The sequence below is a fragment of the Hipposideros armiger genome, unplaced genomic scaffold (assembly GCF_001890085.2).
Source record: "Hipposideros armiger isolate ML-2016 unplaced genomic scaffold, ASM189008v1 scaffold_72, whole genome shotgun sequence".
In the NCBI taxonomy this organism is placed as follows: Eukaryota; Metazoa; Chordata; class Mammalia; order Chiroptera; family Hipposideridae; genus Hipposideros; species Hipposideros armiger.
Window position 1 is genome coordinate 3,642,735 of NW_017731422.1, and position 20,326 is coordinate 3,663,060.

The window sequence follows — 20,326 nt, forward strand, 5'->3', positions numbered from 1 at the left end:
ACAACTAGATTGAAGAACAAAACGACAGCAACTTGTCTGTTCCCCTTCCCCCAACTCCCCAGCACTGTTCCCATCCCCCCAATTCCCCAATAAAAACAAAACAAAACAAAACAAAAACTCAATAGTAAAGACAAACAATCCAATAAAAAAAATGACAAAAGCTTCAGAAGTTAGATGATGAGCAATGAGCACATATAAAATTGCACCGTCATTAGTTATCAGAGAAAATTAAAACCATGAGATACCACTATACAGAATGGATGAAATTGAAAAAACTGACAATATCAAAAGTTGGTGAGAATATGGAGCAAGTGGGACTTGCATACATTACTGGTGGGAATGAAAAACCATTTTGGAAAAAGGTTTGGCTGTTTCTTACTAAGTTCAACACATACCTGCCCTGTGACCCAGCAATTCCACTCCTAGGGATTTATCTATGAGAAATTAAACACATGTCTACAAAAAGACTTGTTTACAAATGCTCACAGCCAGCAACTACTATATCAGCTAAGAGTGTTCACTGTATTAGATTACAGTCTAGAAAGGCCCAACTTAATGGTGTCTTAATATTCCTAAAATGTGTCATAAAAAGCTGTGGGTTTTTAAATAGCACAAGATTTATGCTATCTGGTATATTAAACACATAGAAGTATGATTCAGTACAGGATAATAATGACTAATACTTTAATATGTTGCATGTAAAATAATGTTGGCATAAATGATCATTTATGAAATAAATTACTATTTTCTTTCCTTTACATTTTTAAAAATTTCCACTAGAAAAACAGAATGAGCTGCTCAAACAAAAGGTCCTATAAGCTTTACTCATGATAGCTTCAAGCGGAAACAAGCCAAACATTCACCACCAGGACTACAGATTATAGGCAATTATGGTACCTTCATACAATGGACTACTACTCAGCAATAAAAATGGAACCAATTTCTAAGAATAACATCATGGATAAATCTGACAGACATTATACTGAGTAAAAGAAGCCAGGCACAAAAGAGTATGATTTCATTTTTATGAAGTTCTAGAACAGGCAAACCTAATCTAAAGGGAAAATACCAGAATAGTGGTTATGTAGAAGCTGAAGCTGGTAACAAGGAAATTTCTAGTCAGATGGAAATGTTCTGTATCTTGACAGAATGTGAATTACATGAGGTTAACTATTGTCAAGTGTACAATTAAGATTTGTGCCTTTTGAAATATGCAAAATTTCCCTTAAAAAACTCAAATAGGATACCAATAGGAAAATTTTGATAATATAAACCTGAGTTTCCTTACCTGAAAGGATTACCCCATAATAATCTATTCATAGTTCTACTATTTCCTAATATACAAAGGTATACATGTAAAGTTGATATAATTATACCCCACGTACTTCTGTGTTCAATCCTGCACGAAACTGGTGCAGAATAAAAAAAATGATCATAAATCTCCAAACCAAGAATATAAGAGTAATTTTAGACAGTTCCAGGCATCCAGACTAGATTATCCAGGAGATATCAACTGCCCACTTACTGTCATTTTCCCAGGTAGGAGAAACTATTGCAGACAAGGAAAATTCCAATATACTGAAGGCCACAGTGACAACACACAGCATTGAAATTCTACTTCTAGGTATTTCCCTTGAAAAATACGTGTGTACAAATATGTACAGGATGCTCTTTGCAGCATGGTTTGCTACAGGAAAAAACCCTAGAAATTCCCTATTCCCGATATATTAGGGTAATCAAGTAAATTATGGCCTGGCCTTACTATGAAACACAGCAGTTAAAACAATGATGTAGATTTATATATATACTGACAGGGAAGTATCTTTAAGACAAATTGCTAAATGAAAAAAAGCCAGTTACAGTATATATAGTAAAATTTCATTCATGCATCACATCCATGGTTAGAGGCAACTAATATTTTAAAAACTAAAACTGCACTGATTTTGGTCTCTGGACTATTCACGTTAAAAAGAAACAGTCTTAAAATAGAACTCTGCTAAAAAGACATGAAGTCTTCAAGTTTTTTAAAAAGCAAGAAATTGAATACACAACTCTTCTTAATGGACATAAGTGGCTCTTCTGTATTCGAGTTTTTATTTCCAGACAGAAAAGGAATAAAACCCCCTCTGCCTGAGATGGCTCAGTAACTAACCTGAAGACTAAGTACTTGATTTAAAAAAATCTTACATACCCAAAATGGGATATGGACATAACCACGAGCAACATACTACAAAGTAGCTGGTTTATAACAAATGCAACATTGCGGCTAGACAAGTATAGAAATGTGCAACAAACAGGAATAAAGCTATTTAGTAACTGAAGTAGGAACAGCAGAATAACAGCTTTAAAACTGTCCTGTGTTTTAAACAATGTAACAGACATTTGCTCGACAATATTTGCTGAGCACCTAGTAGTATCAGGTACTATTATGCGTGCCAAAGGCCTACAATTAGGAAAGAGGAGCTCATAGACTAGCCTAACTGGATAATGACGGAGAAAAGGGTGCAAGCCAAGTCCACAATTCTGAGTCACTAAAAGCTCTTTCTCCAGACCACGTATGATTTTTACTTAATATTCTCTGCATGTACCTGGTGGTACAGAAGACAGTATTGATTGCAACTTGATTTTCTGATTAGGCATCAGAGTCCTACTGTGTAGTAGTTCCCAGATTTCTGAGTGACAGGGACCAGTAGAATGACTGAAAAAAGGGCTGCTAATTTTTCTCTAAGAATATTAAAAAATAAAACTACTTAATTGCCTTGGTTTTATATACTAATATTTTAACAAAGAATCTCAGGATTTAAGAACTAAACAAATTTTAGCTCTAAGAAAAACTCAGTACATTTTTCCTACTTTCCCCCTCATTTTACTGAGTGAAAAATTCATAAGAGACCGATATCAGAGAATCAAAGAAAGATAAAGGAAAAGAACAAGGACTTTAGAGTCAGAGAGCCCTGGTTTCAATTTTTATGACTGCAGGTAAGTCACTTAAACTACTCTGAGCCCATGTGCTCAGAAATTTATAGAAGGATTAAACATGATTATAGGTAAAGAAAGCGCTTAAGCATTAACTTTGGTGCCTAGGATGTGCTCAATAAGCATAAGCAACTTTCACCGTTAAAATTAATTTTGGGACTTGCACTTCTGGTTATGACAGAATAACTGGTCCTAAACTAACCCTCCCACTGTACATAATCTTGAAACTAGATGAATACATGAGGCAACTATTTCCAGGCATCGAACAGGTAGTACTAGATTGCAATAACTAAGAGAAGGGAAACTCATCATGAGGTGATTGAGCCCCGTGATGGCTCTGCCTCTCACCGAGGGCGTTAAGTTCCCGCCTGTGGCACAGTGAGCTAGAGCCTAAGCAGAGCAGCAAGGTGCTGCTGAGCTGACACTAGAGTCTGGGGCAAGTGAAACAGCAAGAAGCCCTGAGTAAGGGCACCAGAAAGGTGGAATGTGTGTAAAAGGAGAAGGGCCAGAAAGGAGCAGAAGTCTATGTGGGGGTCACCAGTAAATGAGTTGTTGGCTGAGGGTTGGGCAGTCCATGCACAGGGAGACACTCTCCAAGTTTACTGCAGAGTGGCTGCTATGAAATTGAGAGTGCCACAGAGACACTTGAGTCTAACAAGCATTGCTAGAGGACTCTGGAATTCTGGTCCACGCAGGCCTATGACTGAGATACCAGAAAGGCCATGACCTGGATTAAGGACCATGCATCTTAAAGAAAGACTTATTTCATATCTGCCCTAACAAGAGGTGGAGGGAGGCCACCGTGGCCCAGTACAGGGAGTGGAACCCAAATGGGGTAAGGAGGGCAACTATACAGAGCTGTATGGCAGTAACAGCAAGAGTGGTTACATAAAGGGGAATGATCAAATAATAGTTTTAGGATGAGAATCAGGTTAATCAGAGAAGGGAGTTACAAATATGCAAAGGGAGACAATGACAAAGAATCCTATGGTGTTGGATTGGAACCAGAGGGATCAATATAAAAGCATGGTTTTTAATAACTCTTTCAATATGTATCTACAGATAGATATAGAATATAGATCCACTGAGAGGGCCTGGGATTAATGACATACCAATAGCGACAATCACACCTAGTATTTTATTTCTAAACACTAATCTCTACTAAAAAAGGAACCAGGCTCCTTGGAGAAATGGTTGGTTTCAGAGCTGGGGAAGGGAAAAAAGTCCATGTGGCCGAAACATCTTGTGTTGGAAAGAAAAAGGAAGTGCTCAAAGAATGATGGGGACATGAAAAAGAACAAAGACGAAAGAAAAGCTTGAAGGACCTCCCACTGGTCATATCTAGAACAATTTGAGCACAAGAATAATGGGACTCCATGAATACATACTGAGATAAATAAATGAATGAATTGAATGCTTGATAAGAAACTGGATATTTAACAGTCTCAAAATACTCCCCACAAAATACCAATTACAGAGGGGAAAAGAGTAATGTAAGTCTTGCAGCATTCCCTTACTCCAGTGATCTAAGTTAACATCACCAGTTATGGTACAAATCAAAATCATACACTACTTGATAGGGTACAATGAGAACAGGTGATTTCTGTGATATTCCTGTGAAAGATGCAAACTGAATCTAATCATGAAGTTTATCAGACAAACCCAAATTGACAGACATTTACAAAATCACTGGCCTGTAATCTTCAAAAGTGTTAAAAGATCATGAAAGTCAAAGAAAAACTGAGGAAAAGCTCCTGACAGAAAATTAAGACATGCCATACAAATGCATGCTTTGAAATTGGTTCCTTTTGCTACAAAAGCATTACTGAAACAATTGAGCCTCAGTTTCCTCATCTGTAAATTATGAGGTTAAACTATCTCTATTGCTCCAAACATCGATTAAGGACTCAAAGAGATTTTTGTAAAGACAGACAAAAAACTAGATCTAACAATCTTTCAATGTATAAAAATATCTCCATTGGTATTCTAACCATGCTGATAAAGACTACCATGGACACCCAGAAGCCTTCACCGAAATTAAGCTTATTAGTCTTACAGGAAAAAAGTCTTATGGAAAAAAATGTTATACAATATCTCTATTAGTAGTACATCCACACAATCTAGCTGTATTAGCTGAAATAAACAGATGTCAAGGTTTTGTTAGAGATAGGAAAATTTAGCTCAATATATATAACGTATTCCCTTTTGTATGTATGTTTACATATATACATGTTTGAAATAATTATATATACACACCTTTATATGCATAGATACTTCTGGAAGGATACAAATAAGAAAATGTTAATAATGGTTTATTTCTGAGAAATAGGAATAGAAAGTCATAAAGGAGACAGGCACTTTCCTCCCTTATATTCTACCCTTGTATATCTGCTCAATTCTTAACATTAAAAAAGAAAAAAAAAGTCAAGCCATTCTAGAAGCAAGAAGTACATAGGTATAGCACCCAGATCATGATTTCTACTATCATTATCAACTAAAAGGAAACTCCTTGCAGAAATGGCTGACTGAAACCTAACCTACACATGTAGCCTCGCAGGTAACCTAGCATAGGTTAACCTTTGTTTAGAGGTTATAACGTTGCCTCAATTAACCTGTAACCCCACTTAGATCACACTCTAAAATTTAGAAGGTTTGTGTAATGCTATTTTGTAACTTGCTGAAAGTTTCACAGAAAGACCAAGACTTAGTCTGATGTTTATCTGTTCCTATACAATCCCTGACATTGATGACTGCTAGAACTGTTTCTCAGGAACAAACCCAGGATGTTTTGCAGGACCAGAGGGTGAACCAGCTGAAACCGCCTGAGACTGGCTGGAACAGCCTGAAGGACCGTCCAGTGACCTCATGAAGTTCCCTCATTATAATACTAAAACCTCTACCCAGGAGCACGTCCCCACCTATACCTGCAATGACAAAGTCTACTACCTTGATGTTTATGACTGATTTCCCCTAATAAAGGTGGATTAGATGCTTTGTTTGGGGACATATTGCTCTGGGAATGTGTCCTGGTGTATCTTTGCTTGCTGCCTTGCAATAAAGTTCCTTCTCATAAAATCATCTCGGAGTTGTCTTTTGACTGGCAACTACTAAGCATTAGGACCCAGTTCATCTGGTACCATGATTCTACATACGGGTCAGAGTGTGTACAAAGTGAGCTGTGGGCATCCTGAACCAGACAGCAAAGCAGCATTCAAAAACGAATGAAGGAGGGCCGGCCGAGCGGCGAGTTGGTTAAGAGCTGGCTTGGGACGCCAGAGGGCCCTGGTCTGGCTCCCACATATAAGGGCCAGTGACACTGCCCTCTACAGCTAAGATGCTGAACAACAGCTCAACCTGGAGCTGGGCTGCCTTAAGTCGATGGCGAAGGCGTAGGCTGAAGCGGGTTGCCATGGGCTACAGTGTGTAGCCTGCAGCCGCAGTGAGCAGCCGTCCAGAAGCCTGCCTGCGACTGATCTGCCTCGCCCTGGAAGAGCGCAATGATGGTGCCAAATGGGGCCAGTGAAGCAACGTCCTCCACAAGTAGACTGAAGAACAAAAGGACCGCAACTTGTCTGTTCCCCTTTCCCCAATTCCCCAGCACTGTTCCCATTCCCCAATTCCCCAATAAAAATCTTTAGAAAAATAAGTAAATAAATAAATGAAGGAGTGCAAAAAGGACAAAGAAGCCAGTGTGATGGAGCTCCCACAGACCAAGTTTGGGATAATCTGAACATTAAAAAGAATAACTATAACTATCAAGAAAAGCAAAGACGTGATTATCACAAGAGTCAAGGCATCAGTAAATTATGGGGTAGGAAGAAAGCACACAGTGGGTTTCTGGAATGCTGGTGATATTCTATTTCTTGACCTGAAAAATAATTACATGAATATTTGTTTCATAATTATTCATTACAACATACATATTTGCGCACATACACACACACACACACACACACACCAAAAAAATATATACACATAACTTGTATTCACCTTTTGTTATTGGTATATATTGAGTATTACAATTTTAATACAGTTTTTTCCTTTCTTAAAATGTGTAAGCATTTTTTGGGCACCGTGTGTGTGTGTGTGTGTGTGTAAAATACTTTGTAATTTTAAAACAAAAAAGTAATGCTTCAGGAAAAAAAAAGTCAAGTAAAAACAAGAGCCTCTTAGAAAGAAAATTACAATATTTTACCTGCAAGAGTACGTAGGTTCTCCTACTTTAAAAACACGACCACAAAGATGAGAAGGTTTGTTTGCTTGTTCAAGTTTTGGAAATCCAAATGTAGGGTCTTCACCACAAAGGTACCATTCCATTGGTCCCAACAAAACATGCTGTGCCAGCATGTCTTCCTTCTGTGGTAAAGGGTTGGGACCCCTGCAGTAGATTTTTGGTACATAGTGGGCTAAATGCTGGTACACTTCTCTTGTGAGGTCAGTTGCTTGCAGCCATTTCTTTAAAAAAGAAAAAAAGAGAGAAAAAAAAATTTTAAACCATGTCAATAAACTACTAATTTAGAATACATTTACTCTATTTTCTTTTAGGTACAAAAATAATGATAAGAGTCTTATAAATTATTTTGTTGCCAACACTCATCAATGCTACGTCTTCTTTCCAAAAAGGGTAAAATGTAGAACTTTATTAAAATGCAAAATATTTTAGAATTCTACTTTACTTAAAGCGAAAGTAAAATTAAAGTGAAAGGAGCCTCTCTCGTTAACTCGAGAGACAAGTAGGCAGTACAGGAAAATGACAAGTCATCATACAAGACACTAGCCATTGGGCCCATCTGACTTCCCTTTCTAACACGTTTTTCAAATTCTGTTTTTTCTTTTCAATTTTATCCTTAAATTATTTTCCATTATAGTTGACATACAATGTTATATTAGTGTCAGGTGTATAACACAGTGATTAGTGATTTATATCCCTTACAAAGTGATTGCCCCAATATTCTGATGGTGATTTGGATTCCCTTGTCAGTTTGCCGACAGGAAGAGCACACAGTGAACATGAACAGCAATATATTAGTTATATTTCTGATTAATAAATGAGATAGTATATCACTCTTTTATGAATGTCAGTCCACATGAGACTTGGTTCCATCAATTATGCGTTCTTTCCCTGATCAACCTCCCTATCATCCCTTTCCTTAGCTCTCCCTTGTTTTCCTTGTGAAAAACAAATCCCAAACTGCCACTTTTCTGCCCCCGAACTTTTATGTCCAATTACCTGTGATAATTATACTTAGATACCTAATAGATAATGTGATATTGTGATTTATAATAAGAAAAATATACATTTGATCTTCTTTCCATTCCTGGCACAGAGCTCCTAAACTCTTGAAATTTCCTAATAAGTGAGATAAAGGTGAAAGGAGTGTCTTTTGTTATTCATAACTAGCCCCTCTGGGGAGCTGGTTGCCAGGGGAACCAACCTAGTGATTAGAAAGTTGAAACTTATAGTCTCTATCCCAACCTGAGGGAGGGGAGTGGCTGGAGACCCAGCTAATGGCCAATGATTTAATCAATCATGGTTATGTAAGAAACCTCAAATGTTGGGGTTCAGAGAGCTTCTGAGTTGGTGAACACACAGGGGTGCTGGCATAGGGCATGGAAGCTCTGCACCCCTTCTGACATACCTTGCTCTACGTGTCTCTTCCATCTGGCTGTTCCTGAGTTGTGTCATTTTATAATCAACCAGTAATTTGGTAAATAAACTGCTTCCCTGACACTGTGCGCTGTTCTAGCAAATTACTGAACCCAAAGAAAGGGTCACAGAAACCCCCGATTTGTAGCCAAGTCAGACAGAAGTTGTGGGTAATTCAAGGATCCACTGCTTGTGACTGGCATATTAAGTGATGAAGGGGGAAGTCCTGTGGGGCTGAGCCTGTAATCTGTGAGATCTAACACTAACTCTAGAATTAAACTGAATCATAGGACACCCACCCAGTTGGTGTCCAGAGAATTAGAGAATTGCTTGGTGTGGGGAACACCCCCACCCCACATATTTGGTGGCCAGCGTATTGTTGAGTGTAGAAAGAGAAGCACCAGTTTTTCCTGTCAAACACCAACTCAATATGTTCAAAATTGAAACGATTCCCCACAACACCCAAAACCCCCCTATTTTCCTCATTTTAGATACCAGCATCTACCCAGAAAACCTGAAAATCTTCCTTCTTCCTCACCCCAACATCCAATTAAGCCTTGTCCATTAGGCTTCTTAAACATTGACTGAATCTCCTCAGTTCTTTCTCTCCATCTCCACAGGCACTACCTTAGTCTAAGCCCCTCACTGGATGTTTCACTAGCATTAGTGCAACAATGTCCTAGCTGGTGATCCCCATTAGTCCTACCCCTCTACCGCCCATTTTCCAACCTCACTACCAGCGTGCTTCGTGCAAAATGCCAATCTGATCATGTCGTTCAGCACCCCCTTGTATTGAGGATCATGTCAACTCCCCTGACATGTTTACAAGGTCCTCTGCCTGGTATCATACTTTCCTCTCTCCTTCTTCTGACCTGCATTGGCTCCTCTCTCTCTGCTATTTTCTACTCCTTCAGATCTCAATTTATGTTTCACTTTCTCTAAGATTCTTTCTCTGCTGATTTCCTCACCTACATCTTCAATTTCCATATCCCCCCAGGTCTAAAACAGAACCTGGCCCCACTGGGCATTCAGTAAAAGCTGTTAACTGAATGACTATAAATAAGTTTATACCACTTACTGGCACATAACACTGATACTGCGGAAAAGATTCTCCGTGTGGTTTTTTTTTTTCTTTTTTTTTTTTTTTTAGCTGAGCCATCCTCCTACTTGTTGGCAGCTCAGCGGCTGCTCAGCTCGGGCTGGACTCAAACCGCTGTTGCTCAGAGCTCAAACTCTTGAGCGAGCTCTTAACCAACTGAGCCACTCGGCTGGCCCCTCTCCGTGTGGTTTTAATAAAAGCAGAGATAAAGCAGATCCAGGCCTGCAGCCTCTAAAGACTAAATCAAATAAGCCCTAGGTAAAGCACCCTTCAAACTACCTCCTTTGTTTCTTATCCCTATTTCCTTAAACCTGAAGTCTTTTCTCTATAGTCTATCACTTACCCCTGCCTCCCCTGCCAATTCTGTCTATATGTTTATTTGTCCTCCGTACTACTTTTATAATTACAACTCATTTTGGCTCTCAACCAAATAAAAATTTTAAACAAAAAAAATTGAAATGATTCACTTTTACAAAAATACAGTTAACTGCTAAGTTATAGGTCCAGTGTTTACCTATGGATTACAAGTTAAGTTCCAAATTACATTCTCAGCAAAAACAGTTTATGTTCAAGTGATATCTAACACCATAAGGCAACAGTGTAAGAATCTTCATTTTAACTATTACTTGTACAATCTTCAGCCCACTTTCTTCCTTCTAAAAATAACACATAGAGATTTTAAGTATTCATGAGGTAGCATATATTAACTTTCTAGTCAATTTCACATTTCGGAGAACTTTTACTAAAAATGTAAAAATCTTGTTCCTAATTTAAAGAACTGGTTGGAAGCTTACGACCAAAAACAGTGAAAAAGTTTGCACCCCAAAAGGAAAACTATCTTTTCCAAATGTTACTTTGTTGTGTTTACTTTATTCAAGTAGGAAAGAGCCTAAACTACTGGTAAAACCACAGCACTTCTTGGGAGACAATTCCACACACAGGTTTAATAAGGATTCTCTCTCCATTTAGAGCAGTGGCTCTAATCTAAATCTCTTATGCACACATACACACGCAGACACACACACTCTTTAGTAGTTATAAAAGGAAGCGGAAAAAAAAGTCATCAAAGTCAACAGTAAAAGGCAGAGTCTTCAACCACAAGCAAACTAGAATCTATTATAATACTTTGAACTAAAAAACACTTTCTGGGTCACATCCAAGGGTAAATGTCCAGTTTTTCATCCATTGTCAGCAAATATGAATGTAGTCCAATTATCCTAAGCAATTTACTATTTATGAATGAAACATTAAGCACTGAGATTCAAAGAATTCACCTTCATGATCCTAGAATGTTATGCTTCAGGTAATTTTAATTTACAACACATTTAAAGGTTTTATTTTAAAAAGTTTTTGTTTTTATTTTTTTATATTCCCATTTCTCTTAAAACTTCCCTTTTGCAGAATTTTAACCCAGGGGAAATAAAAGGAGATGCTTTCCAGAAGAAATTACATTGTTTTGTGGCTCCAACAACACTGGCAGGTCAAATCTGTTCACAGATTTCTTAAACAAAAAAATTCAGAAACTATACCAGCTTCTGGTTAAGAAAGAAAAATCAGCCACCCTATATATTAATAAAACAACCATTTCATTTTAAATATCATTTATTACATATTATTATAAATTATTAACAAGACATAAAAATATGGTTCAAGAAAGGCAGGCATATGCTCAAAATTCAAAACTACTGAATAGATTTGGGATTATTACAAGCCATTTTAACATCATTAAATTTAAACAATATATAAAGCAAAGTACCTTTACATGAGAATTCTATACCAGATATACTGAATTAGTAACTGCAACAGTGTAGATTAAAAGAAAAAAAAAGTTGCAGAGAAAGTAAGCAGGAGGACAAACTTTCTGGCTGCCTTTCAGAATAATGGCTCACCTATTTCTCAAAAGAATAAACTCTATAGCTTTTCATATTAATTCTCACTAACATAAGCTAACTGTAAGTGTTTAACATGAAAAATCCTTGCGCTTTCCAATTTGGGTGCATGTAATAAGCACTATCTTATTAGAAGTCCTCCTTAGGGAAGTAAAGAAACTGTCAACTCATTCCACTAAAGTAAACATGTTATGACAACGTTTCCATGAGCTTTCCTCTTTTGAATGCTAAATTTAAGCCTTGGGATAGAGAGCAACTACAGTAACACAAAAAGGAAAGAACCCCTAGAAGTTAGCCTCCCTTATTATTTATTACTCTATACCCAATTAAAATTGTATCCTTTAACCACATTTGCTTTTGCTTTTGAATAAGGATAACCAACATATAGGTTAATTGTAAAACAACAATCACTAGTGCTGAAATGGGAGTTTTGGGGACTACACTAAGAAAAATTTAAACAAATCACATTATGAGTTCCAGAAATGAAGTAAAAGCAACCATAAATCAAAATAATATGAAACTCAATAATAAAAAACAAACAAAAAAAATCTAATTTAAAAATAAGAAGACAGGAAACGAAATTTCCAAAGATATACAAACAGTCAATAAGCTCATGAAAAAATGCCTAACACCATGAGTCATCAGGGAAATACAAATCAAATGAGATACCACTTGAGATACTCTAATGAGATACTACTTTGTTAGGTCCTGGCCTGGGTCCTCACAACTTCACACCCAACAAATGGGTGTAACAAGTGTTGACAAGGATGTGGAGAAATACATTGGAGCCCTCATATACTGCTGGTGGGAAATGTAATGATGCAATTACTTTGGAAAACAATTTAGGGGTTCCTCAAAATGTTAAGCATAGAATTTCCATATGACCCAGCAATTCCACTCCTGGGTACCAGCCCAAGAGAAATAAAAACATGTCCCCACAAAAAATTGTACACAAATGTTCATAGCAGCACAATTCATAATATCCAAAAAGTGGAAACAACCCAAACGTCCATCAACTGATGGATAAATAAAATATAGTATCTGCAATAAAAAGGAATGAAGTATCATTTGGCAATAAAAAGCAACGAAGTAGGGCTGGCCGAGTGGCGCGCTGGTTAAGAGCTGGCTTGGGACGCCAGAGGGCCCCGGTTTGGATCCCACATATGAGGGCCAGTGACACTGCCCTCTACAGCTAAGATGCTGAACAACAGCTCGACCTGGAGCTGGGCTGCTGTGAGTCACCAGCGACGGGGTAGGCTGCAGCCCCTGCTGCAGTGGGTTGCCGTGGGCTACTGTGTGTAGCCGGCAGCCAGCGTGAGCGGCCATCCGGAAGCTGGCGACTGATCTGCCTCACCCAGGAAGAGCGCAATGATGGTGCCAACATGGACCAGTGAAGCAACATCCTCCACAAGTAGACTGAAGAACAAAAGGACAGCAACTTGTCTGTTCCCCTTCCCCCAATTCCCCAGCACTGTTCCCATCACCGAATTCCCCAATAAAAATCTTAAAAAAAAAAAAAGGAACGAAGTATTGATACATGCTACAACATGAATGAATCTTGAAAATCTTATGTTAAGTGAAATTTATATGAAGTTTCCTGAATAGGAAGATGTATGAGGATGAAAAATAGGTTAGTAACTCTCTAGAGTTTGGGAGGTTAGGTGAAAATGGGGATTGACTGCTAATGGGTAAAGGATTTCCTCCGGGGGATGATGAAAATGTTCTAAAATTGGTTGTAGTGATGGTTACACAACTCTGTGAATATAGAAAAAAACCTTTGAATTGAATTGTATATTTGAATTACATATAAAATTCAAACATTTTAAAGCAAAAAATCATCAATAGACATAAAACTTCTATAATGAATATGTATTTCTTTAATACTAGGGGAAAAGCAATATATGTACTTCTTAATCATAATCATCCATTGGAACACATTATAATTAAATCCATGGAGCATGCAACGTAGATAGACTTCAGACGTGTTAGGAAAGTCATACTTGTGGAATCAATTCTACCAAGAAAAAAAGAAAGCTGAGAAGGGAGGACCACTTTAATATCCTAAACTTAAAGTTATTGAAGAGAGCACTTCCATGCTTCTATTTGTGAGGCATACTAGTTAAAAGTTTTTTCTCTAATAGAAGAGAAACAGTGTGTAAATAAAGTGTGGGAAAGATGACACCTGTGCTTATTAAGTAATTTTAAATGGATGTGATCCCAACAAACTACCAGTAACAGAGGTCTAAAGGCTGTAATAAGCTGCTTTCTTTCCTTGTTTACCCTCTTTAGAATTTACCTCTAACCTGACAAAACTTTATTAATTCATTTTAATTTGTGATAAAGAGCCATCCTGGAGCCGAGGCTGAAAGAATGGTTTTAAGTGTTATGCTGTTTTAACTAAATACAGACAATAAACCCTTCATAAAGAAAGGCCAGGTTATATAGCTGGAAGAGTCTTGTATTTTAATATTAGTTTGCATCTTTTTTAAGGAATTTTGTTAGCCTTCAGACTGAACTTTTTTTTCCCCATCTTTTTTTTCAGAAAATCATTTAAAAATAAAAAGCAAAAGTAAAATGTAGCTCCTCACAAACTCAAATTAGTCCAAATTAATAAATTTGTATTGCATTTGCCCTGCTGCATCTGCGTAAGAATTTCACTGCACAAGAACTAGGAGCATTGGTCTCTGGTACAGGTCTCATGAGGAGCCTCAACAAACAGAAACTTTAATCACTTGCTTGGTAGTTTGCACTTTTAGAATCGGGAAAATAAGAGTACATAGACTGTATCACTAAGCCAACAGACATGAAACTCAGTGGAAGTAAAAATAAAATAAAATTACTTTGAGGTAAATAACAGTAGATATCAGTAAGGATATTAATAGGGCAACATGGATAGGGAAAATTGTAATTACCATTTTACTGTTTACTTGTGACACTGCTTTCACTTTCTTTTTCAAATCTCTGATAAATGAAAGGCTGGGGGGGGGGGCTGAAAATCCTGGAGTCGTTGTAATACTAAGCAGAAAGTCAATGAAAACAGACCTAGACTAAACAAGTTGGTTTAAACAGAAACAAGCAAAGACTTTTTTCACCTCTCCTGTCATTTATTCCACTCTGACTTTAGTGTCCTCATCAATTCACCCAAAATAACTCCTCCCTAGCTCCACAGTGACCCACTAAAATTTTGTTCATAACATTCAGGTTGTTGACTTGTGTTCAGAGGTCACTCCCTTCCTAGTAGCTTTTTAAATGGAAGGCTTTAGAGGTGGGGCCTAAGTTGTTTTGGTCCATTCATAATCATTCTGGACAATCTGTTCTAATGGGTGATCCCAGGTCTTGAAGAAAGATGCCATCGCGTTTATTAAAGCAATCCTTTTACAACTCTGTTACTTATACGGGCATATTCATGGTACAGTTTCAGTACAATACTGGGTTTGAATGGTTTAAGTCTGGGGTATAAAGGCTCCCGCTACGCTGTAACCAAACCTCACATTATGAACTTCTATGTGTTGAATGCTGCTCTCCCAAAGTTACATAACGTTCGTTCTCCACCCAACTACCCCCCAACTTCTTGGAAAATTATTTTGTTGCTCTCCTAGCCTCCACTACTTTCTTTTACACTCAGTCGAGACACTGCTTTCCGCACATACATCAATGCTGTCGACGGACCAAGCCTGTGTGAAAACGCACTGAAGAGGGGGAAGAGGGAGAACGGTCGTCTGCATCCTTTGATGCTCAGCGCGGTCCCAGAAACAAAGTGGGGACTCGGCTATTAAGGGAGCAGGTTTCGGTGGAGGAGCCAACGCTCCGCTTATGTCCGGAAAAGGAATCAGAAAGATCAAGGAGGGCGATTATACCCAAAACACCAGGAAGTGTCTTTCCCTCCCCTATTCCAAGACCTGGCATACAGGGCAAAAGCCCTCGTGTTGGGGACTTCATACGAGTGTGGGGGAAAGGAGACATCACGGAAGAGCTGCTGGTTCTCCTGGGCAGAAAGGGAACGGAAAGGCGGCTGGTGCACAGAGCAGATCTGCGGGCTACGTGAGGATAAAGGGGGGAGGATGGAAGGATCGGTGGCGTCCCCGGGCCGCTCCCCAGCTGGGGAGGCCGGAGAGCCCAGCGCCCGGGTTACCCCCCAAGTCAGAGCCAGGCCGCTCCGGGGCTTCCAGGAGCCGGTTCCTCCCACGGGGCTCGGCCTGCAGGGGACAGACGTCCCAGCCGGGGTCCCAGCACTCACCCCCGCCGTCTCCTCAGCCGAACATTCCAGCAAACTCCGGTCGATGGCCGGCGCCTCCGGCTCCAGCTCCGACGCCATCTTCCCTCCGCCTCCTCCCCAGCGCTGACGCCGCTACCGCCGCCCCAAGGGCCGCGGCCTCGCCACAGCCCCGGCGACCGATATCGCCACCTCTGCCCCCAGGCAGTCGGTCCGGAATCGTCCAGGCGGCGGCGGGTGGAGAGAAGACGGGCGAGCCGGGAGCGTGAGGGGAAGCCGGCCAGGAGGACGGCGGCCCCCAGCGCTCCCTCCCGGGCTCAGCGCCCGAGTCAAGTCACTGCCTCGTCCCTGCCACGGGGAAGGACACACAGGACCACAGGCCTGGCACCCGCTCGCCGCTACCGTGTCCCGCACCGGGAAAGGGGCAATAACACCCAGGAGAGGAAGCAAAGTTTTCTGGGAACTGTAGTCCGCCTCCGGCACAGCCAGGAAGAAGGGAAGCCCTCATAGGCCACGCCCACGACGGCCTGGCGCGAGTCGCAGTCCATGTCCTACCGAGAGAACGGGCGCGTGTCGGCCAGGGGGCGGGGCTTGCCTAGAATCCTGGGAAGAGGAGCGTGGCAAGACGCCAGCACCTGGGAAAAGGCGGAAGGGCGAGATAGTGTGGGAACTGTAGTTTTCTCTCCCTAACCCCATTTGTTCCTTTCTGGATCCCCAGATTCTAGAACAGTGCCTGTCACGTCATGGACACACTGGGCGTACTTTTCAAAGCCTCGTCTATGGTAGGCACTCTAATACTTCTCGAATGAATGGATTCCACTCTGTTCCTACAGTTCCATAGCCCTGCCATTTATCATCCCCTCATCCTTTAGACTCGTAATTCAGGTGAACATTACCCTGGTTTTTGAAGGGTTTAACGCATATTTAATTGCTGTTAAAACATTCCCGAGCAATGTGGTTATTACCATTTATCTAAATTTATTACAGATCTTGCTGCAAAGGAAAAGGAGTCTATCAAACCAATTCAAAGTTTTACTCTCGATTGGGGGCGTTTTACAGAAATAGATAATCCTTAGATTAGATACAAAAGAAAATTATGTTTGTTTAGAGATAATTAGGCTCTTGACTAACGGTTGGATGAGCGGGTTTTTTAGAACAAATCTTCAATTCCCTTAGAATTTATCAGGGAATTGCTTGCATATTTTTATCAGGCATACTAATTTATTCTCAGAAGGAAACTGTGATTACATTAGGCAAAAAAAAAAAATGTTCTGAGTCAGTCCAGGTTTGGGACATGTTTTTGTTGTTATTGTTCTTAATACTATAATATTAACCAAGTTTGTTTTAAGGAAATGAAATTGCCCATAACCTCATCGTCCAAATTAGCCTTGTTACCACTTTTAAAAACGAGAGTAATATAAGATTATAAATTCAAACCCAATAGGAATATTTTTAAAAGGAAAAATAAAAACTCCCCCTTACCTCAGGTTGCTCTCCCCAAAGCAAATCATTTTTAATGCTTTCTTATGATTCTATCCAGAAAAATGTATGCATATATCTGCATAGATACCTAAAATGAGATTATCTTGAAATATTCTTTTACGTGTTACTTTCTTCCTTGCTCAACTTACTTGCATTGATGGACTCCCTTAACCTGGAGGAAAACTGAGATTGTTACAACCTAGAAACAAAGATAATACCTCTCATCAACTGTAAGTGATTATATATATATATATATATGTATATGTATATATATACACACATATATATACACATATATATATATATCATGGGACGTGGAGTATAGTGTGGGAGTGGAGTCAAGGGAATTGTAATAGATATGTATGATATTGGGGGGGAGTGGGGCGGTGGATTAGGGGAGGGGGGTTGTCACCTCGAGGGGTAAAAAGTATATTGCACTGTGTTGTACAGCTGGAACTAATTCTAAAAAATGTGTATTTCACAATAAAAAATAATTGAAAAAAACCCAAACAATATGGAGATTTCAAAAAAAGAAAAGATAATACCTCTCTAAGGGCCCTAACATAGAATTAAAGCCAGTAAAATAGATTGTAAAGAAATTTGCTGCACTTAACATTATTATTGACTTCCTTCTATTGCTTTTGGATTGAGTTCTTTTTCTAAATTCTCAAGTTGGATGTTTGCTATTAAGCTTTCTCTTTTTTTCAATATGTACATCTAAGGCAGTGCTTCTCAAACTTGAGCATACATCAGAATCACCGGGAGGTCTTGATAAGATACAGATTTCTAGACCCCACCTTCAGAATTTCTGTTTCAGTATGTTTTGGGTAGAGACTTAAAAATTGCATTTCTTTCAAGTTTCTGGATGTCCTGGGACCAACGTTGAGAATCACAGATTCATTAAAGTAATGCATTTCTATTATATACTGCTTTAACCATATTCTAGAAATTGTGGTATATAGTGTTTTCATTATCACTCATTTCTAAATATTTTCGAATTTTATTATGATTTCTTCTTTGGCCCATGTAGTATGTTTTCAAATTTTCAAATATGTGTGGCTTTTCTATCTTATATTACTGATTTCTCATTGTATCGTACTGTGGGCAGAAAACACCACCTATGTGGTATAGATTCTTTGGTATTTGATTACATTTGCTTTGTGACTAAGGTATATGGTTAAGTAACTCTTCAAAGATATTATTAGTTCTTCAATAATTACCTTTCTTACATTCTCTCTGTTTCCTCCTTCTGGAACTTCTGTTTGACTTTCTTTTCTATATTTTCCATGACTTTTCATTTCTTTTTCATTTTTCCATACTTTTAACTGTCTGTGCTGCATTCTCGATATATCTTCTGGTGTGCAAATTCTCTTTTTACCTGATATTGAACTATCTACTGAGTTTTTATTTTCAATGACTTCATTTCTCATTTCTAGAGATTAAATTCAGTTCATTTTCAGACATTTCTATTCTTTCATAATATCTGATTATTTATTTATGGTTCTAAATATTTGTTTTATAACTTTTTAAAAATTTTTATTGAGAAACTGGGGAAGGGGAACAGTGTTGGGGAATTGGGGCAGGGGAACAGCCAAGTTGTTGTCCTTCAATCTTAGTTGTGGAGGGCGCAGCTAGCTCAGCTCCAAGTCCAGTTGCCATCCAGCTGCCCATCAGCAGCTCGTGGCCGCTCAGCTCAAGGTGCCATGTTCAATCTTAGATGCCGGTGAGCGTAGCCCACCATTCCATGCGGGAGTCTAACTGTCAACCTTATTGTTAGGAGCACGTGCTCTCACCAGCTGACCATCCTGCCTCCTGTTGGCAGTTCAGCGGCAGCTCAGCTTGGGCGCAGCTCACTGGTTCATGTGGGAATTGAACCGGCGACCATGTTGCTCAGAGCTCATGCTCTTAACCAACTGAGCCACTCAGCCAACCTGTTTTACATCTTTAACACTTTTTAATGTGCTGTTTCAGTGGTGTTCATTAGAAATCTTGGGAATCTAATCTTACTTTTTGTGTGTGTATGCAAATCTTCATTTAAATTATTGTTTCCTGTACTTTGTAATTATGAATTTTGAGATCATTTTCACTTAGCATTAGATGTGGACTCTTGAGAGGCCTGTGTTAAGAGCATGTACCTTCATAGTAGCTTTTCATATGTTTCTGCAAGGCCTGGCATTCTAGGCACATTATAAACTCAGGACCAGGCACTCTAGGAGTATCATATACCCAGGACCAATTTTTATGTCAGTTTCTTGGCTTGGGGGTTCCCTAATAGTTTTAAATCAATTGTGTGGCATTGTTCCTAAATTCTTAACAGAGAGTCCTTTTTCCTACTCAGAGTCAAGGTTAAAAGCTTCCTTTTCTTTTCCCTCTGATGGTCAGTGAGTTTTTCTGTAGTCTGTTTCTTCACTGATGTTACATTCCTTTGAAAGCCCTGGCTGTATGTAGGGATCCCAGTTTCAATTCATGTTTCTTGGACCCAAGGTCTTTTCTTATGTCCCCATGTGGGCATTAAAACCTAAGCTCTAACTTCCAGTTAAACTTGGCATATTGAATACCTCCTGACAGTAAAGGGGGGGGGGGAGGAAAAATAGACTAGGAGTGGGAATGACAGCACCAAAAATTTAGAAGGTGGAAAGCAAATGGATGAGAAGTAACTGACTCGGCAATTAGAGAACGCTGAAACCTAAGCCAGCAGCAGAGCAGCCCACCATGAATCAAGCTGTCATGTGCAGACAGACCTCTGAAAGACTTAGAAATTTGAAGCACCACGTTATTCTGAAAGTGGGTGAGATGATGCTAAAAACAAGAATATTGTTTGAAAGTCTGTATAGCAAGAAGTTAGATCACCCCATTTTCCACCCCTGGAAGAGGTTTATCCTCTAGAGCAGCGGGTCTCAACCTTCCTAATGCCGCAACCTCTTAACACAGTTCCTCATGTTGTGGTGACCCCCAACCATAAAATTATTTTCGTTGCTACTCTATAACTGTAATTTTGCTACTGTTATGAATCGTAATGT

At 39.2% G+C, this 20,326-nt stretch overlaps 1 protein-coding gene across 6 annotated transcripts in view; it reads right to left on the reverse strand.

Moving 5' to 3' along the window:
• The window catches only part of UBR2 (ubiquitin protein ligase E3 component n-recognin 2), a 126,003-nt gene extending 108,478 nt beyond the window's left edge, over positions 1 to 17,525 (reverse strand). For 2 of the 6 annotated variants that reach the window (XM_019642728.1, XM_019642727.1), the window contains exons 1-2: positions 15,849 to 17,516; positions 7,172 to 7,431 (exon numbers count right to left, since the gene is read on the reverse strand). In XM_019642728.1, coding sequence (XP_019498273.1) covers positions 7,172 to 7,431; positions 15,849 to 15,926 — 338 coding nt within the window. In that variant the 5' untranslated portion in view covers positions 15,927 to 17,516. Of the gene's footprint in view, positions 1 to 7,171; positions 7,432 to 15,848 lie in introns of all 6 variants that reach the window. The other 4 variants (XM_019642732.1, XM_019642733.1, XM_019642726.1 and 1 more) reach the window with 3 other exon arrangements.
• Between the last annotated feature and the right edge of the window lie 2,801 nt (positions 17,526 to 20,326).